A 21,459-nucleotide genomic window follows, 5' to 3' on the forward strand; every position below is an offset into this window, starting at 1 on the left:
ATATCTCGGCAAAGGATCTCGGCATTTTGTACGAATTGTCGATCGTAAAGGTCTCGATATCGGAGTAGAAGTGAAATCAAAATAAATGAAATCTTTCTACTTTTCCTTTTGTTATTCTGGAAAATGAAAGGACATTGTAGCTGCACGGAGACAAATGTTTAGTTGGGCTGAGGCAATTTTCCGGAGAAACGATTCGAAAGATCCAATTTTCAAGGTACCGGAATTCTATCGCTCAAGTTGACCAGACATCTCGACGATTCTGACAACCTGAAGTTCTGATAAACAATAATTCGTCGTTTGCAAGCGTTTTTGCTAGCGTTTGTCGCAAGGCGGCATGTCTCGTGATTTTTGGAAACTTTGCGTCAGAGCGGTCTGGCTAGCGGAGGAACGCGCGCGCTCCTAAAGATCGCACGAGTCGCGACAAAATGGCCGGCGCGGCCGGCCGCGGGCTCCTGTGATATCCGTTGAGCGCCGTTATGAAGGGCCCTTACTACTACCTACCTACCTACCGGTCGGCTTGTATACCGGACCACTGTGCTGAAAGAAATACGATTCCGCATTGCGGGGACAACTACGTTCCCGAAGCAACGGACGAGTTGTCGGATGAAGAGAAATAAAAAGAAGGAGGGAAGATACGAGGCAGGATAGAACAGGACCAAGACCCCCCACGGTCAGACCTCGCACTTTCCCACGTGTGGGTGATCCCGTTTTATCGTGCCGCCGTTGTACCTCCTCATCTTGGCTCTATGCATATTTTGCGGCGTAATAGCTCTTGAAAAACGAGGCGGCCGCAGGAATCCGGAAATCGGCTTCCTTTTGATGTCAAATTCTCTTTTGCCTATTCGGCCGGCGGAGGAGCGAGTTTTCTTCGCGTCTTGCTGTTATATTTATACGTAGACCGCCCAGCGGATTGGCGAGACTCTGCGAACAAAGACACCCGAACAATTGCACTTTGGTCGAAGAAAGGCGCGGGTGATGTTTGAAACTGTTGCTTCTACGTTCAAGTACCTGCGACCGCCCGCTGGTATCGGCTTGGGATCTAATCCTGTTCGGAACACGCTTTAATTTTCGCTTATGTTCTTTTTGTGTAACAATTGAACATTGAAAGTCAACTGTAGATTCAAAGTGACATTTGATTTTTTAATTTCACATAGAATATACTTATTTGGTTTTAATTTTGGTAAATATATAGAAAAGGGTACACCTCACTGAATTTTTTCATTTTGAAATATGTTATAAAGGATGAAATTCCGAGTGACTTTTCCTGATACAATTATACGGGGGTCGCTTATAGTTTCTGAGATATTTGACTTTAAAGTTTTATAATTGTACGTTGAAATATATTTGAAGTTGAGGTAAATATATAGAAAGGGGTACACCTCACCGGTTTTTTTCATTTTGAAATATGTTATAAAGGATGAAATTCTGAGTGACTTCCTGATACAACTATATGGGAGTCGCTTATAATTTCCGAGATATCTGATTTTAAAGTTTTGGAATTTTGATTATCCTGGAATTAAATACCAGATATCATAAACTGACGTTATTTATAGTACAATCCAAACAATTAATCCAAACATAATGTATACATAGAAATATAGGAAACAGTACATATAAGCGGGAGAGGGGCTCCGCCCCTCCCCCGCACTCCTTCCCCAAAAAGATCCTAAGCTAACCTACCTAATTTATTGCATCTTTATATATTATTGGGCGATGTTGAAAAGATCTCCTTAAAAGCCACAACATCTAATTATATGCAGATATTATAATAAGTTAAGTTGAACGAGGTGATACATCTTAAGAGAACTTTTTTCAATAATGTCCAAAAATATATAAAGATGCAATAAGTTAGGTCAGGTTAGGATTTGTAGGGGGAGGGGGTGCGGGGGAGGGGCAGAGCTCCTCCCCCGCTTATATGTACTGTTTCCTATATTTAAAGTGAATGAAAACTGCTTGTCTACTTCAGATATACTTCAACGTACAGTTATAAAACTTTAAAGTCAAATATCTCAGAAACTATATAAGCGACCCCTATATACAATATATTTAGGAAAAGGTATTAGGAGAAGTTATTCAGAATTTCATCCTTTATAACATATTTCGAAATGAAAAGAAATTGGTGAGATGTACCCTTTTCTATATATTTACCTTAATTTTAATATACTTCATTTTTCTTTCGCGCTGCCTGTGTGCAACGATTGAAAATTGAGAACCGACGGAATCGCGGACTCAGATTAACGCAGGTTAATTTCGAAATTTGTCGTCCGAAATTTGCCGTCGACGGTGTGAAACGCTCGACGCTCGACGATCGTGCGACGATCTATACAAAGGTGGTCTAATCCCAATCGAGTCTCACGAGCCTGCGTGTCCGCTCGAAACAGCTTTCTCCTCTCGGGCAGATCTAATGCGACAGGCTCTTCGGGATTCCCGACGCTCGTTTCGCGGATGTTAACAAGGCATCAACATGAGTCTCGTGCCTGACTGCGGTCGGCTACAAGTGGAACGACGAAGAAGGGGGTGCGGCGGCCGCGGGTGCGGATGGGCAGCGATATCGAAATGCTGGATTTGCGCGGCGTGTTCCTGCGGTTTTTTATACATTTTCTGTTTCGAAACGTTCCGTCCGCCACCTCCCGCCGCTACTTTCGACGCGATAACGATCTGCGTGACGCATCGTCCCAAAAGTGCCCGACGTACTCACCTTTCTCGCGCGAGCGCGCGCGCATATCATGCTGAGAAAGGTATCGTCCGCTAAAAGGTAATCACGCGATCTCCGACGGAGCAAACTCGAATTACGGGAAGACGTTTTCTCGTCGCAAGCGCACCCGAGAGGAGATCGAAACGCGATCGCCTCTCTTCCCAGCTCGTATTCGATCATTCGCAGTTACGCTCTGACTCGAACATACGACTCTATTGTGAGAGATCTCCTCGCTATTCGTGTTTCAGCAAATCCCCGAAATAAACGACGGTATTGTTCGTATTATTATAGGCGTTACGCTGCTTTTGATGTTGCTTAGCGGACAACATTCGACTGATCCCAACTTTTATCGCCGCTCCGAACTTTTCACACGGAGTGTGTTCGCCTTAGCCTTAGCTCTAATATTATTTCAGTAGTCTCTTGCAATTCCTTTGTGCGCCGGAATAAGCGCTACGAGGTCGAGTTAGGGACAAGCTCAAGGATGAATCTAACAAGATTTGCACACTGGCTACTGCGTCGCCTTTATTTGACCCAGTCGATGATACCGGTAGCGCATTCGTTTGAAACTTGGACGAGCAATTCTCCAGAGGAAAATCAGGGACTGTCAAACCCAACAGTTAGCACAGATTTGTTCTTTCGACCTCTTCGGATTTCCATTGTCTACCTGATGGACGTTGGTTGGCAACAATGGGAGAAGGTACTAAAAAGGTATTGAAGAAATACAATGGTATTTCAACATGAGACGATGAAATATCTGCGGAAAATTGTGACAAGGAAATCTCAGGTAGCAGAAATGTCCGAGACGCTTCCTGACACATTCCGTGCGAATTTCACGTGGACCGGTCTTGGTAGCAACTATTGTTGCCGAATTATTGGCTAAGTCTCACTCGTTAAACAACACAGGCAATAATAATTATCAAAGTACTTCATGATCGTGTTTTACTTCAGAGCCAAAATATCAAACGACCTGAACGAATACTTTAATCGTCTTCTCGGGTCATTGGGTAAAGCAACGTGTAAATGATATCTTAAGGACGCTCTCCTCCTTCAGACACCCGCGTTAAGCGTCTTTTCAGCTTTTTGTCCCAAGATGTTTTTTACAAGTTCCGTTCGCTGAGACCTCGGGGCTTCCTTGGCAGAGGTCCCTTACGATTCCACGCGGTCCACGTGCGCTTTTCATAATTTTCACGCCATCGTGGTGAAAAGTCAAACGGATTCTCGTCGAGAAGAATGCCCTAATCGGTAAAGGATCGTCGGGGGGTTGCTCGTGCGCGCAGCCGAGGGAACGGCGGGTAAGAGTGTCGCCGTTCGAAAAATGAGAATGCATTACCCCGACGCCTTCTCTCGGAGTTCTCGGCGAGATCGACGTTGGTGGCTCGGCGGATAGCACCGGCTACGTCTGGATCTGGACGCTATTACCAAACGTAGATGCGAGCGAGAGAGCGTCGCGGAGAGAGCGACGGAGAAGAAGGAGGGCCTCCTCTCTTCGCTCTCGGCAGGCATTCCAAAACAAAGAGCCGCGATGCTGCTTCAACGGTGGACAATATGTAAATCAGCGGCCTGGCCGTGGTCACGATGTCGCGACCTCGTCGTCCCGCTCCGGGCTACCTTCTCAAACCTTCGCCACCGCAGCCACCAAACCGACTACCAGCCCGACTACTTCCCCTAAAGGCCTGGAAGATGTGTAACCGTACGTAATGGTCGCCGGCCGGCGCAGGAGACCTTACCGAGATAACCGAGAGTGAGAGAACGGAGGGAAAGGGATTTGAAGTTATTTCGGCCGTAAGTGTCGGCTCGTGAGAGGAGGATATTTATCGATGGCGGGCAAACTGAAAGAAGATCTCTCAATCGCTTTCAAAAGTTTATTCCGTCTAATTCACTTAATTATTCTCCTCCGTCGATCTCGCTGCACGATCGCACCTGATACTTTCGCGCTCTCTCAAGGCGAGTGTCCCAATTAGCGAGCGAATTTGTGACAATCGCACTCGTTTTTCTTAATGCATCCTCGATGAAACGCTACATTTCAGAGATAAATGAATTATGAATGTAATATTGGAGAAAAATTTTTTAAATATTACAAAGTTTTTCCATAAATTAGAGAGATGCAACGATTAGAGCCTCAAGTCAGCTTCAAGCTTTTCAACAAGATCGACTTTGCGTCGATTGATATTTTTATTTTATCATTTAGTCTCCGCTCGTCTGTCAAGTTTAAACGTTTATCTCAGCCTTTCCTTTCGCTCGCGTGTTTCTCTCGCAAAACCCATGTCTTCCCATGTCAATTTTTTCCGCATTGGAGGAATGTCGGAGATGGACATTGGGCAAATGACATGAGGATATTTCTCTTCCTACTTTTTGTCGACCATTTCCGCTTTTTTGTCCTAAATCTTTTTCTCCACATGTTTTTATCCGCAAGGCCTTTATATAATCGAATATCGAATCTGCCGGAGATCTCGATCGTCCAGTTCGTAAAGCTCCACCAAGGAACGAACCGCTTCAAGATCAGGCAAGCGTATATACATATTCAACAACGCCGGCTGATATCGCAAGCTCGCGACAGGCCCGGGCACAAAAGGAACGCGTCCCATTTCCAAAATTACTTTCTCGCGCGCGATGCCTCCGCGAGTATCTCCGCCGGCTGACAGTTAGGCGACACGCATTAAACGAGAGCACAGTGTTACAAGGCGACACGAGAAGTCACTCATTCGCGAGCGCAATCCACGACTTTCGAAAGTGACTGCGTCCGATCAATCTCGACTCGAGAATCATCCGCGCGCGGATCCACGACGACGACGACGACGACGACGACGGCGGTGGCGACGGCGATGACGCACTCATCGCTCAAGATGGCTTTGGTTCCCATGCATTTCGCGAGAACGGCCGACAATATAAGCGGTTTCACGATCAACTTCTCTCTTTCTCCGTCTCCTCCCCCTCCCCCTCTCCGTCGCCCCTTTCCCTCTCCTGCCCTCCCGCGGCCGCTCCTATCTACGGCAATTAGCTGTTAAAAGTGTTCGTGTGTTTCACCGGTTATCGGCGTCCCACCCACGTGCCCAAATCGTCGTCCGCGCGTTATCTCGCGACAAAATGCATCTCGTTCGACCGGAACACAGCTGGCCGAAAAACGGGTCCTCCGGGCTGCCGCCACCGCGACAGGCGGGAACATCGATTCCCGTGTTGCGGCCGATGCCGATGTTGCGAAAGAGCGGCATTTCCATACAACGCCCTTCTTCCACTCGGGGCCCTCCCCCCCTCCCCCCTCCCCCCCTCGTCCTTTTCTCCCTCTCCCTTTTTTTCATTTTTCCTTTCTTTCGTTTTTTTTCTCCCCCCACGGATATATATATATATATATATATATATATATATATATATCTGCCTCGCTCATTCTTCTAGGAAGCTGTCTCACGGTTCCCACGAACGGTACTTCTTTTCTCTGAAATCTCTGGCCGCGCGTTGGACGGGAGGAAACCGCGTCACTAACACGGGATATATGGCTACGGGCACACCTCGACGTGCGAGAACGTATTTCGGCGCGGTCCACCTTGGACTCGCTCGAACGGCTTCACTTTTTCCCGCAGCGACGCCGAGAAGAATAAACATAACCGATGTCGCTCACCCCTTCGCGAGCGCCGGCTTCTCTCGCAGGCGATACCGGCTCGTTTGAACAATTTATCTCGCTCTCTTTGCCTTTCTCGGTTCGCGAGATTTCCCAATCCTCGCGTTCTTCGTCTCTCTCTGCGAGACCGATTTTTGAGTAATGTAAACGGAGCGCGCGTCTCGCAAGACTCTCGTTTTGTTTCTGGCGCGGACTTCCGGCTTGTCGTGCACGGTATCGTTTGTTGGGGTTTCGGCGAAGCGTCGATTTTCTCGAAGGAAGCGAAGGAAGCTGACACTCTGCATTCGTAACAACATCGCGTAGACATCGCGGCGCTCAGCTCCGACGAGCCGGAAATGCTGCGCGGGAGATCATACGTGCAAATTCTTCTCCCCGGCAGGAATCGTCCGACACGGCGAAAATTGCACGTTACGTTACGCGAGATTGCGAAATGATCCGACTCAGCCCTGCTGCGTATAATGAGAAGGGTTATCGGCGAGCACGCGAAGCACGCAGACACGCGTGTCTCGAAAGCGCCGGGCAGCAGCTTGACGCAGAGTTACCATTAATACCTATTAAGTAATACCTATTAAGTAAGTATCGCGAAGCGCGGATGGAGAACCCCTTGTACCGGCCACGTCCTGTCGGCTAACAAGGCGAAATTAGTCGTGAAATAAATCTAGTCTGTTTTAGAACGTGGTATCCGCGGCAGGAGGGCGGGGGATAGAACCTATTAGCACGGTACCGCCCCTCAATCAACAGCAGTTAAGGATGACCGTGTGCCATGCTCGTCTTCCTCCGAGCGCTCGGACTGACGACTCCTGGCGGCGGCTCACACACCTTCGGCGTCGTCGGCGACGAGAGGCGAGTCGATCGAGCGCGATCGACTGACGAGAAGGACATTGCATCAGCGCAGAGGCAGTAACCAAGCTGCGGATCCAAGTCTCTGAGAAATGCAAATTCCACGCTCTCGAGATGTGTTTTCCTCCTCGAGAAGGTATCGAGCAAGCTTTTTATCTTGCTTTTATATTGCAAGAGCGCGATGCCTTACCGAGGACGCGGTGCCGGGGATCGATCGACTAAAACTTCTCGATTGACGGGAATAATAACGGAAGCGAATCAATAATCAAAGTTCATCGATCGTCGTATGTGCAATTGTAAATAATTTAATGGTTGATTAAAGCGACCACCGGAGCGATACCCGAGATAACCCGGGTTTTTGAGAAAAGAAATACGTTGTGCAAGAGCGAAAATCGTTTCCATTGTTGCCTCCGGTCTTGCCTCAACGTCCATTAGACGACGCGAGATGCATGGTTGCATATGCAAAAGTTGAAGTATAATTTTCATAAGAAATTACAAACCGTTCTCGTTTCGACCGCTTTGGTGCTTCTAACGCTGACGAAATGACGAATTTGATAATTCCGGTGCCGTAACCGACCGGTAAGATGAACGATCACTCGGGGTGTAATCGATCGCGAATCAAAGTAATCGCTCGTTACACGCGACCGCTCCGTGCTAATCTTACTTGAGTCGAGGGAGAGAGAGAGAGAGAGAGAGAGAGCGAGATTTTTCCGAATTGATCCGACATCGGCGCGACGTTGAGCAAAATAACGCACATAGCCGCCACAACGGACGAGCCACGATTTCCAAGGATGCCAAGGAGTGATCCTCCGAGGACCACTCAACTTTGGGAGCCTCTTGTCTCGACATTACTGAAAGTTGTCTTGAGGGTCACTAGGAATGTAGCGGGAGGACGCCCTCGGGCATTCGGGACGACGGAACGGAGGAGGACAGGGCGAGCCAGATAGCGGATAGATGAAGAAGAATGGAGACGGCGAGTGACGAAGACTCCCTCTAACAGCGGGATGCGGGCGCACTGTCCTAATTACAACGAGGCCTTCTATTTTTTTTTCTCCAGCTGAAAGGAGCCGAAGTATTTGCCCGCGGCAATGGCGCTGGCAGGTAGGAGGGGGGGGGGGGCGGGCAGCGGTGGGGCCTAGACGAGAGATTCCGAACCGCTCTCAGGACTCATTTGGAGCGAAGTGCAAAAGGATCGCCGGGGCACATCGCCGTCGTCATTGACGACGAGCGAACGAGAGACGATGAGCCGCGGGGGACGTGAGAGGGGGGGTGATGGTACCGGGGGCGACGGGAGAAGAAGCGCAGTGCGCCCTCCGGTAGAAAAAGAAAAAAGCGTCGCGGTTTTCAGCAGCCATTCATAGGGTCGACCGATATTTTCGGTCTCTTCTTCTCACGGTTCATTCATTCACCTTGCCGTGTGAGCCTCGATCGGCGATACCTGCGCGCGCTCCAATGGCAACGGCGTCCTTCCTTCTTCCAGAGCGCGCTTTTCCTCTCCCGAGTAGATTTCCCGCGTCTGGCTCGTATCGCCGCAGAGAACTCGCCGACTCCTGTCGGCGTGTCCTGCGTGTCACACTCGGCTCATGATTTTGCAAGGTCGTCGTGACCTTTGCTCTCGAACGCGGCATGCGATGGGATGTTTGAATTCGTGTAAGAAGTAGAAGGACCGGCAAATGAGAGCTTTTGTATTTTCGTGTTCTTGTTATTTTTTATGGCGTTGTTGATGTTATGGATGACGGCAATGCTATTGGTTATTGTTAGAAGGTCACAGAATAATTCGCAGGTAATCGTTTTTCATGGTTCCTTTCTTTATGAGAATATAAAATTTATCAGGCGGAAGCGGCTAGGAAGCATTAATTATCGTGACTCTCATCAGTGAGTGGCGTCCATTTCTAATTCGCTGGAATATTAATCGCTGCACCGAAATTGTTCTTTGCCCAGAATTTTACAAATTACTATTAAGATAGCAAAAAGATTCCGGGCACATTGTTTTTAGCAGACCATACACTTGTTTTTAACTCACTGCAGTTTAGCACGTAGTCGATAATTCTCTCCAAACGAGAGAAATAGTTCCCGATCAATCCTCAGAAAGCAAGTTCTCTATAGAACAGATTTTTCTTCTTTATGAAATATAGAAGAGGATTTTGCGTACCAGGAATCATGATGAGACTTCTGTCAGACTTCTTTTCCTTCCTTTTGAATTTTACTTCGCATTTTGTTATTCTGGAGAGAAGAGAAACTAGAAGATCAAATTTCTTTCTACACATCGAGCGAGTTTCTCTATAACAGAATTCAAGAATTGTATCGCCGTCAAACGCCGCATAGGACGATGAGCTAACGATCTTAATGGCTAGATAAAACATTGACACCTTTGCGGCGTTCGGGAGACCACCTGGACGAGGGCACGAAAGGGAAGGCGGACAGGGATCGTCAAACACGAGGGTTCAGTACGAGAGAAGTGGAAATCCTTATGAGAAAGTAAGTTGGACGAGCGATGACAACGAGCTAACAGCGTGCGCAAACACGGCGGCTCGGGACAGAGCCGTGCTCGAGCCGATCATCATGTACTTACGCGTTTCCTCTCAAACATCGACGACGTCGACAGCTCCAGACACGACATCGGACACTGATCATGGGAAAAGACAAATCCCGTTTGCACAAGTCGGAATGTGCGAGTCGAATGCTCGTGCAACGCGTGCCGATCGTCGTGGAAAGGACAATGGTCTCTCTCTCTCTCTCTCTCTCTCTCTCTCTCTCGTTAATACGCTCGCTTCGAGATCGATCGCGAGACAAAATACGCGTGCGATCAGAGCGACGTGTCCCCGAGAGCGGACTTGCGCGAATAAGTCCAAAAGGGCAAAGTTCCCTTCGGTCGTTGACTTGCCGGTTATATGTGTACCCTCGCCAAGTCATAGTCGTATTTGCGTCTATTTCCCGAGAGTACGAGAAGTCACACGGAAGGCGGAAAGACGCCACGTTCTCCGTTGAGATCTACCGTGGATTTTAACAGCACGGGCGAAATGTCACGGAGATGAAATCGTTTGTTAGATTTCGGCTGAATTTCGACATCTAGCTAGTTTCTCATTTGCCGCTCTCGACGATCGTTTCGGACTCACGTAGATCTCGTGTATCCAGGCAGAGTTGTCAAATTTGGAAATCTAGACGAACCTCGGAAAAAGGGACTAAAAGTGTAATTTGTAAAAATATATTTCTTGAGGAATATATCAACGAACAAGGAATATTTAATAATTTGCACACTTTTAATACGTTAGCTGGACAGCTGGGCGACATTGACGGTAAAATCTGGGCTGTCCAGTTGAATCTAAAAGTCTGGGACTAGTAACAGGTGTCCATTTTAATCCGTGTACTCGTATCAAGGGATTTATTGTGATAACTTGAAGTCATCTTGGCCCATCGGACCATTTTTGTCTCGAGAACTCGAGCGGTTGAACCTGTTGCTTTCGCCTTCGCGGCGTGATATCGAGAATCATTAAGCATGCTCGCAGTTACGGTTGTTACTCGCTACTTGGAAGAGCGTGAGTAAGCAAACGCGAGTTGTAGGCGAAAGCGAGTAGGTTAATAACGACGCGAGTCTGTTTATCTTTTAACATTGACGTTCTATCGGAGAATGTTGAGGGAGGACGGTGGATAACGAGTTGCAACCCAATAATGGCTGCCGTGTAACTTGCGTCTTGGAGTTATCACGGCGGTAGTTGGGCGACCACGACGACGCGTTACAATGTACACCCATCAGTTTCCACGACCATGTCGATGAATCGCAAACAACGTGAGTACCACTTACGAATGTCCGGTTCCTCGTCCTGCGCAGACGTCACTTGCCCTTTCGAACTTCTTCTCTTGGACCTCGAAGGAAAATATAATCGAAGGAAGATATAAGAAGTCCCTTTCGCCTCTTCCTACAATCAACTCAAGTTAGCAAGGCATCGAGGAAGACTTGTAACCTGGTAACCCAGTAATCTTCTACTTACGTCCTGGGATCTTCAAGTATACGCTCAGATACACAAAGACTTGTTGTACACATTCCGAGTACATCTTTGACCGTGAGACAACATTCCCGAGTCATTTTTTCGACATTTCTCAGTCAACAATATTTTTCCCACTACCTGAAAGTTAATTTCAGTGTCTTCTGTTCTGGTTGTAACATGCAGTCACCCGTTTTGACAAGATACGCCAGACATTTATAAAAATGGACCGGACGATTGTTTATGCTATTACATAATAATTGTCCATTGTTTGTGAAAAATATAAGTACATGTCATCAGGACTAGATTCGTCACGACGATGTTCCGCGATTTACCGCACCGACTTTGCGAAATTCCTGTAGAATTAATTCTCTGGAATAATCGCGTCGGGAGGGAAAAATGGAGGAGGCAGTAGACTGAGAAATAACAACAGCGCTCGGTGTTGAGTGGTCTTTGGTTTAATATGATACAACAGAGCGGACATTCCGAAGAGAAAAGCCCGTATGCATATTACATATCCACATGTAATTTTATAGTCTCTGTAGCTTATCACTATATTATACTACATTATCGGATTGATCTCTCTATGTACAGTGTGTATGTATACACAAGTATAATGGCTGATGTTTCATTGATTTCGCAGTGCTTATGGAACGCACTCATACTCTCGAGAAAATTTTGCCCCGCCTTCTTCTTGGATCTTGTCTTGACAAGATCCTGCAGCGACATTCGTCTTCGTCCTGCTGATTGTACTATGTATTGTACGATTGTACGATAAAACTGTGTTCTTTTTTTTTATACATACTATTAGTTCGCCAGTAGTAAATTAATCGCGTGTGTCTGTAAATTAATAAATACTATAACTAACAGCGTTAATTAATAAATAATACTAATCGATTTATTAAGAGCGTAATTAATCAATTTCCACGATTAATTTTCTCATCGAGTATCACCGAGACCGTGAATTTTCGTACCTTGAAATTTCACCTGTGCGTTCCATAATTGCATAACTGTACAAGTTTCTTTCTTTTTTTTTGTTTTTTTTTTCTTTTTTTTAATAAAAAGGGACACAGAGATCGATTGAAGACATGTGAGAGACGTCATTCTTTCTTCCTATTTTTATTGCCCTTTCCTCTGTCTCCTTTTCGTCTCGAAATGGAAACAAACAATCTATCGGTTCGACGATAAAACAATTAATCGGTTGAAGATACTCTACGATGCATATCACAGACGCGATGATACGATAACAAAGAGAAAAGAGAATACACTTAACGCATTGCGCGTGTGCGTATAAATAACGGTTTCTCGCGTTAAAATGATAACCGCACACCTACATGTGGGCAATTGTACGTATGATTTATGATAAGCTTGCGGGCCGCTACTGAGGAAAGAATTAATGACGATGCAACATCAGAATGCACTTTTATTTGCACATGATCGCACAGTGACCTTTTCCAGAGTGACATAAAATAAGTACCAACAATACTCTTCCGTTTTATCACTTTCGGGGACTGTCGGCTCCAAGGGGATGTGTCGTCGCGAAATACGTATATATTCTTTCATTCGTCATCCCTACGACGACAAAGTATAAAAATATGCATTTCACGTGCGTATAAAAATATGCCCGGCAAATCGTGTGAAGCAACGTCGCGGATAGAATTATGACTAAACTTAGATTAAAGTCAACAGAGGGAATATCTCGCGACGTGGTCCTTTAGCCGACAGCCTTTAACAGTCTTGCGTATCGTTAAATCGAAAATGAAAAAAAGTCGATATCTCTAAAAGAAAAAGGATCGTGTAGAAGAATATTTGTTCAAAATAAATCAGCGTCGAGTAAGACGCAATATCAGCGGCATATCATTGCGTGCAAAGTAGTAGCGATCGGAATTGCGAAATTTATGAGCCTCGTAAAGTTTCCAGTTAGTATATCGAGTCTCCCTCTCCCTGTCTGTTTTTCTCTTCTCATATTCTGCGCGGACGTAGCGTACGATGGACTTTGCACTTCACCCCGATATTGATATTATAATAATAATATAATAGTTTCAACTACGTGAGAAAGAGAGAGAGAGAGAGAGAGAGAGAGAGAGAGAGGGGGAAGGGGGGAGTGAGAGAATGAGAGAAAGTGAGAGATATGTCCTTTTGTACGCTAGGCACTTTTAAGCTCAACTAGAAACTTTAAAATACAATTAATCGGACGTGTGTAAAACCTTTATAAAAATAAAATAAATAATCTGAATAAATAGAAATATATACTAACATTACGGAGAGTCAATAAATTATTACGTGGGAATATGGGAAGGTAGGTTGGAGCGGGAGGGGGGAGATGTGTGTATGTGTGTGTGTGTGTGTGTGTGTGAATTGCTCGCGCAGAAATACCTCTTAGGGCATACGTCGTTCACGACATTCTCGTGCGTCTGCATATCACGACATCGTGTGCGCGCGATTTTCTCAACTTGTGGATCGCGAGTGGCCCGGATTACGGTGTGAATACTGCGTTTGATTAGGAACCCAACCGACGCTACGATTGACTTCGTTTCTCCTCCAACTAACTATCATCGTCCACTTCAACTCACAATTACTTTTTTCCTTACTTTATATTTACTGCACGCACTTGGCACACAAAAAAATGTAGCGTAATGTGTGTATATATGTGTGTGTGTGTGTGTGTGTGTACGTGTCAGATATTACAGGTGACCAAGTGACCAAACAAACCGCGAGACACCGTCCGGAGGTGATCGCACCGGATGCGATTTCTACGACTTGAGATTTCCAACGACTCGCGGAAGGCGAAGAGACCGAACGCAACCCGGCCGCAAACATCCACCGTGGATTTCGATCGGATTGGCGCGTAAGCAACATGTCACGAAGGTGACATCGTGAGAGATTGTCAGTCGGATTGTCGCTGATGCTCGGCGAGCGCTCCAGTCTCACGTGGGGATCCCTTGCATACGGTGCTCGTTGCAACCGACTTACTCGTTTAAAGAGATATCGTTAAGAGCCTCGGGCCACTGGTGGAGAAAGCACATCGTGTTTGAGGCACCGCGTGTCAAGCACGATCCCGCCGCGGCGGGATTGCCGAAAGTCCGGCGGCGTCGAGGCGACAACGCGAGGTGCCGTCGCGTTCCTGGGACGTAAGCAACGCGATGTCCCGCATAGTCGTCGTCGTCGCGCCGTAGGAGCCGTTCTCGTGCGGGAGCGGCTGAACCTGTTGCTTTCGTTTTCGCTTCCGCGATATCGAGAGTCGTTAGGCATGCTCACGCAGTTTCACGGTTATGGCGCGTCGTCGCGCCGAAGCCATGCTAGAGATATGCTACTTGTGTGACAATGTACGTATATAAATAAACGCAAGTTTGTAGGCGAAAGCGAATGGGTTAATAACGACGCGAATCAGTTTACCCTTAATCAGTTGACGTTCTAGCGGAGAGCGGGTCGAAGGAGGACGGTGGATGAGATGAGACTCGCGACAATGGCTGCCGTGTAACTCCAGTCTCGGAGAGTGATCGTGCCGCTGGCTCATGACACGTGCTGGCGAACGCGACAAGGGGCGGTTACGCCGCGACGATCCGATCGATCGATCGATCGATCGATCGATCGATCGTCGTCGATACCGGTCCCCGGCAATTGGCTCGGTCCCCTTGCACGCACATGGCTTGTGAGAAAATCGTCCTCCCGGCGAGAGAAAAGACACAATCGGAAGGACACCTCTTTCGTTTTCGCCACCCTCCTCCTTCAACCATCTCAAGTCAGCAGGACATGGGGAAGTTGCGGTTGCGCCGCTGTCCTGAAATGGGTGAGTCGTCGCCTGGTAACCCTTCTTCTACTTTCGCCTTGGAATCCTCAGGTGTACGCTTTGTTTCTCAAATACATAAAGACTTGCTGTATGTATTCCAGAAAGTTCACGTAATCCCGGTAGATGATGAACGCTCGCAGGTTCCGCTCGGTCTGCGAGGTGAGGGAGCGTTGCTCGTCCGGCATAATAGATCGCGAGACATCTTTCGGTAATGGTGTCCCACGCTCTACTAAGCCGACTTGCACTTCACAGAGAATCTGAAAGAAAACAATTCATCGAAACGTCAGAGACCGGCCGGATTTCCCGATCCGCGGAATACGTCCGGGCGAGACGCGCAGCGGGAGCTCGCGAATCTCATTAGAAAGAGGGAGCAGCCGACACTCGCAAGGTGCATTCGAGAATTTCGTCTGGTAAATTATAACATCTCTCAAGTATTCGGATATCTAACTGCCCGAGATCGGTTTCGATTGAAAAACTTAAGACCGCGCATTAGTCGGGTGGTCGAGGTGATCCGAATTACATCCGGATTGAAATTCAGATTTTGCGACAAGACAGGATTCGAATTATATAAAACGAAAACAGATAAATGTGTAACGGATTAATTTGATGTATGACAAAGCTGCCTGGGATAATTATTATGAAATTTTCGCGACGAATCTAGATTACTGTGAACGTCGGTTCCGCGGTTGAGATCTTTCTGTAATGTGCCGGCGAAGTCGGCGATGCATATCGAGAGAGTAAATAACGAGACAGAAAAACACAGGAAACTCCGATACACGGGAACCTGAGCGCGCCGAAAGCTATTCGTCGGAATGGTCGATAAAATGGCAGTTTTGTCTTTCAGCGACGATCTCCGACGTCTCAACCTTTACGTAAAACGCTCGTAAAACTTGGCAAAACGCTTTTTGTCGCGCTTACAGCAACGGAAGGCGGAATAATTCAGGTCAATTGTGCTCGGTTAACTGGTGCCATTGTGAAAGTCGCGCGCAGTTTCTATATTTCTTTTTTCTTTATTTTATTTTATAATATTTTCGTACCACCAAGAACGACAATCCGAAAATTCATAGTTTGCCGCAATTACTGAGAGAAATAAAGAAAGGAAGAAATAAAGATAGATAGATAGATAGAGAGATAGATAGAGAGAGAGAGAGAGAGAGAGAGAGAGAGAGAGAGAGAGAGAGAGAGAAGGATAGAGTTAGATTAGATTAGATTAGAATGTACTTAACCCCCTCATTGAAGACAGGGAGGGGGTTAACAACCCCCTGCAGTTTATAGTTAAAGAGAGAAGGAGGGAGGAAGAGAGAGAAAGACAAGAGATTAGATCTGGAAGATAAACTAACCGATCGAAGTTGGTCCTCCACGTCCTCGAAGTGCTTGCTGAAGGGGCCCCCCGTGTCGCGTTGCTCCCAGACTATCTGTTCGATACCCACTGCGAATTTTTGCAGGTACTCGTAAGTGTTTTGCAGAGTGCTGTCAATCTGAAAACGGAGCGGACGAGTTTGTCAATCGATTGTAATCAACATCGCGCGCGATCGCGGTCGCTGAAGTGTCACATCGCGCGTCTTGCGAAGAGAGCGACGTGCTTTTCGCGAGAATCATCGTCGCCATTGTCGTCGATTACTGACGATATACTGCCTGAGGTGGGGAGGGGGGAGGGGAGGGCGATGCGACACGAAACAATACGTCTATACGTACGGTCAACGTCTCGAGATACGCCTCGTCCAGCTTCTCCCCTAGCATCTTGGGTATCTCCTTTGGTCCAGGTAGCCATTCGTAGCGTATGTCATCCCAGGACGATTTGAAGGCTGTGTTGCCGCTTAGGAGAATCTGCTGCAGCTGTAAGATCAAGGAAGGCAGACGTGGGCGCGATTAGATACGTTGTTTCGCTCGAAAAAGGAGTCGCGACGTCGAAGAGGATCGCGCGGCACTATCGGGTTTCCGCGTCATCGTCCTCCCGGTGAGCGTAACCCCGCGGAAATTTGAGAAAAATTATCATGCGTGGGTGTCGTCGTCGCGTTATCGCTACGTCGTTTCGCGTGTCTCTCTCTCTCTCTCTCTCTCTCTCTCTGTCTCTCTCACACTGGTCGCACCCCCGGGGTGAATCCGAGGTATATAAAGTAATGCTACGTGACGCGCATACGCGCGCGGATGCCATCGCCCTCGCGACCCGAAGAATCCAACGTGATTTCAGAATAGGAGAGGAAAAAAGCAAAAGTTAATCGCTCGCTCGATTGGCTCGCGTGTCAATAATTCGATCCCATCACCGCTTGTGTCGCCGCCGTCTTTCTTTCTCCCCTTCCTGTCTATCGCATTTCTACGATTCGAATATCCCGAGAAGCGGAAACATGCAGTGATCTACCGATCACACGACGTATATACCGCGCGTCGCGTTGTCGTACGCCTTATCGTTATACGAGCCGAATTATTGACACGCGACAACAAGTAGCCTCTCTCGAGATACCCAACATTGCCGCTTCGCGAAAGGCAGCGCTCCCGTTGTTGTGTGTTTCCAGGTAGCCGCGATTGCGCCAGCCACACCGTCGCTCTCGTTAATCTCTCGCGTTAGCGCGAGGTCGCGGAGCGACGACTCGCTGGATGTCGGCGTGTTTAGTCACCGATTACACGTCGTGCAACATCTCGCGCACGATCAGTCTCCCGATATCCCTCGTTCCTGGTACGTGGCCATGCGACCGTGCGAATCGCCGAATGAGTAACGCTCGCACGGTCTCGCGAGCGGCGCGTGGCTCGAACGTGGCGGCGACTGCGACGGCGGCGGCGACGGCGGCGGTGGCGGCACGCTGACTTTTCGGGAATACCGGGATGGGTCAGCTAACAAAAGTCGGATTAGTCCTTTACCCGGAAACTACTTGGAAACCCGGCCGCCGCTCGAGACACGCTAATTGTCCTATTAGGGATCGCTCACATCGAACGAGCCATTATGAATCATCCGCCAAACCGAGAGAGGTGTGAAGGAAATAGGGAGCGACAGAAGCGTGCCAGAGAGTCGAAATTTCAGCTCTGCGTCGGCCTTGTAGGTTCCTTTGAACCTACAAGGATCACACAATGGAGGATCTCGAGACAAAACATTATACAAGCTCTATCTTGACGCTACAAGTAACCCTTGCTGCCGTTTCCTTCATGTCGAATCTTCAAGCAAGACATCTCGGAGTTATTTAATATTTCGTTATCTCAATATTTTATTCGCATGGATTTTTACTTATTTATTTATAAACCGGTAGTACCTATTTAAAGTAAGAAAATATCAATAAAACAAAATAGAATAAAATAAAATAAAATTCTCATGCGTATAAGTAGGACAGAAATAAAGACAATCTGAAATAATTTATGTTCATCGACTCAAATTATTTCTAAAAATTATCATATATATTCTGTATTTTTAATTTCAATGAACAATGCATTAATTGTGTATAACTTGCTCAACTGCAGATTGATTGTGTGAAATAAATTAATATTAAATATTTAGTACAAGTAATTAATAGATGGGATTAATAGATAAATAATATAAGTCTATTCATAATATTCTCATTTCTCGGCGTTAGAAATTTCGATAAGATTTCGAAGTTCTAAGCAGCGAAGAAGAAAGAGTCGCAGAGACAAAGATGAGAAGCAGTTGCACGTCCAATGAAGATTTAAATTAATATCCAAATAATTCTTTGGTGGAAAAAATTGAAAAAAAAGAACACATTGGCAAATGTCAACGAGATGTGAGAATGCATCGCAGAAATTAATAAAGCAGGAAGAAAAAATATAAGAAACCTAAAAAATATATAAAAAAAGCTTGCAGAGGGAGATTGTGTCCATGCGTGCGTGCGTGCGTGCGTGCGTGCGTGCGTGCGTGCGTGCGTGCGTACGTGCGTGCGTGCATGCGTAATTCTGTTTAAGCTCCGCCGTGTTTGCACTTTGCGGTGTATCAGCGTTTCAATCTCGTGAACTTTCCGACTACAGTTTGCTGGGTCATCGCACCCTCGTGACGAAAAAAGATACTCATGATGTCGCGCGAACAACACGGATTACCGATCCAGGTCAATTCCGATAATAATCTGTGTTAATTAATTAATACTCTATATAATTTTTTACCCCGTATATGGTAGACTATAAAAATAACGTATTATATTTCAAAGAATTATTAAGGGATTAATAAACTAAGGAAATTGCATTGTTACGTAAATACATAAATAAATAAATAAGTAATTAATAATCTCTATTAACACGAGTTCGCAATATACAAATTCGCGTGCGATCTTTTGTCGGACGGCAACGCTCAAGGAGAAGAAAGTTGTTTGAATCAATATGACAATGGACGAACCAGCACATCCTGGATGAAGGAAACAGCGAGAATTTTTCTTTATTACGAATTCGACTGCAAGAGCCAGAAGTCCTGCTTCCTTCGAGCAAAATGCGTTTGGCTCGTCGATTGTCACGTGAAGTCAATCAATCTTTTCCCCTCCGTGCGGTGCCGAAGATACGGGTGTCGCTCGAGCCCTCGCGATAAGCTCACGTCAAGATAAACGTGTTAACCCTTTGAGCGCTATGGATGCACGTGCGCGTCCGATTTCTTCAGCGTGTATTTTCGGCACAAGCGCGGTAGTTATCAATTGTTGCGACAGGTATATATGCCGGTGCTCCTTTGGCGTATCTCAGCGACGTTAATAAGCGAACTTTCACTTGTCCCGATGCCGCGCTCGCGATTTATCAACAGGTAATTTCTTTCACCGATTCGCTTGCATCCGGCGCGACATAACAGCGAAACCATGCGCAACGTATTTATATTGTTTTATACGAACGTCTTGGTGAGAGATGCACACGAGAGAGGGAACAATTTGGGAGAAATCATTGCACGAAAGAGGACGGAGTGATATAAATGAAAAGTCGGAGCCGAAGAATGAGCACGACGAGGCAGTGCTATATATGCGATATACGCGAGGAGAGAGATTCGTGTTCGTGAATCGTCCATAAGGAGCGCCTTGCTCCGGAGAGCGCTACTCGGCGCGGGGTGAACGACGTGAACGACGACCTGACGCTAAAATACTCCCGGCGATGAACGACCTACATCTATCAGAGCCGTCGAAATGTCGGGTGTTTGAAAACATGCGCAAAAGTCACGTAGAAATACCTAACGTGCGTGGGGAAAACATATAAAGATACGTATCTCTACCATTTTCATTCTGCGTCAATGCGCGTGGAAGGCGTAAAATGCTATTTTTATTAGAAATTGCACAAGAGTCACTTTGACTCCTTCAGCGGTTACGTCACGTTAACGTCATCGGGAGCACATATCGAGTCGATTGTCCACGGCGTAGGTAACACACTGCATGCGCCTTCACCCAAGTGTATTTCCGATCGTGAGACAACGTACCATCTCTTCTGATAGTAAACGATCTTGTTCCTCTGTATACTGATTCCAATATTGATTCCAATACGCAGCTGATTGTCTCGACGGAGCGGCCAGGCTTGTGTAAGCATACTCGCTCGCGATCGTGCGACAACCACCAATCTCGAGGGTGTTCGCCGATCCGTTGCTATCGCGAGGATAGTCCTGGCAGGAAAGCAGCAGCAGTCATTCATTAAATTCATTCCCTCGTTATGGCATGCTCGATCTCGTGGATACCTGCGGGCACTCGCGCGCCGATCGGCCCTTCTCACGCCCCGATCGTTACGAAAGCCCCCGGCACGATACAAAGATATCTTTCCGGCTCATCACTTTGTATCGAAAAGTATCAAATACGCGTGCGAGCGCGGCGAGCGAGGGCCGCCGGCGTTGCGTCATCGCGGCTACGTTATTACTAATAAAATCTCGAAGAGCGATATCCAGCGCGAAGCTCCGCGGACGGCGCGCCGCGCGCGGCGTGTACACGCCGTGATCGGCCGGCCCGATAGATAATTAAATAGAATTTTACGACGACTCCGTGCGAGAGCGGTCCTGTAATAAATACATTAGCGGGCGTCTACACGCCCGCTCACTACAGCCTCTCCTCCTTTCGAGAGGAACTCGTTTTCATCGGTTCACGTTTAACGACGTGTCGCTTATTCGCACGGTGGCTCTCATTCCGCCCGGGGGATCGATCGATCGATCGTACCGATCGTCGCGCTTTCGACGAGCTCTCCGACGGCGCTTTTCCACGCGCCTTTACGCGGCGAAATACGCGAGGGGTACAAGGGGAAACGGGGAGATCGACTAGGACCGGGAGACAGAGAGAGAGAGAGAAAGAGAGAGAAAGTGAGAGAGAGAGAGAGAGAGAGAGAGAGAGAGAAGGCGAGGCGAGGCGAATGAGCGAAGGGAAAGGTGGTAGGAAGGAAAAAAGACGGAGTGAAAGAAATTGTTGTCGCTAATAACCACTGGTGGCGGACAAATCTGTGGCGTGGGTATTTTGTGCCTCGTAAAAGTCTCGTCGGCCACACCGGGGCACACGAATAATCGTAAAACCGAGCCGGGGAAGCCGGCAGGAAGTAGGCTGGCAAGAGCGCGCGGAGAGGTACCGTGCCTGCGTGCGGCCGGTGTTCGCTGCCGAGGATCCGT

At 47.2% G+C, this 21,459-nt stretch overlaps 1 protein-coding gene across 3 annotated transcripts in view; it reads right to left on the minus strand.

Annotated features, from left to right (window-relative positions):
• Window positions 1-11,567: 11,567 nt before the first annotated feature.
• Window positions 11,568-21,459, minus strand: part of LOC105188024 (uncharacterized) — a 64,525-nt gene continuing 54,633 nt past the window's right edge. For all 3 annotated transcript variants that reach the window (XM_019843552.2, XM_025307256.1, XM_019843553.2), the window contains 3 exons: window positions 16,617-16,757; window positions 16,262-16,399; window positions 11,568-15,178 (listed from right to left, as the gene is read on the minus strand). In XM_019843552.2, the coding sequence (XP_019699111.1) occupies window positions 14,969-15,178; window positions 16,262-16,399; window positions 16,617-16,757 (489 nt within the window). In that variant the 3' untranslated portion in view covers window positions 11,568-14,968. The remainder of the gene's footprint in view (window positions 15,179-16,261; window positions 16,400-16,616; window positions 16,758-21,459) is intronic.

The sequence above is a fragment of the Harpegnathos saltator genome, unplaced genomic scaffold (assembly GCF_003227715.2).
Source record: "Harpegnathos saltator strain DR-91 unplaced genomic scaffold, Hsal_v8.6 scaffold844, whole genome shotgun sequence".
In the NCBI taxonomy this organism is placed as follows: Eukaryota; Metazoa; Arthropoda; class Insecta; order Hymenoptera; family Formicidae; genus Harpegnathos; species Harpegnathos saltator.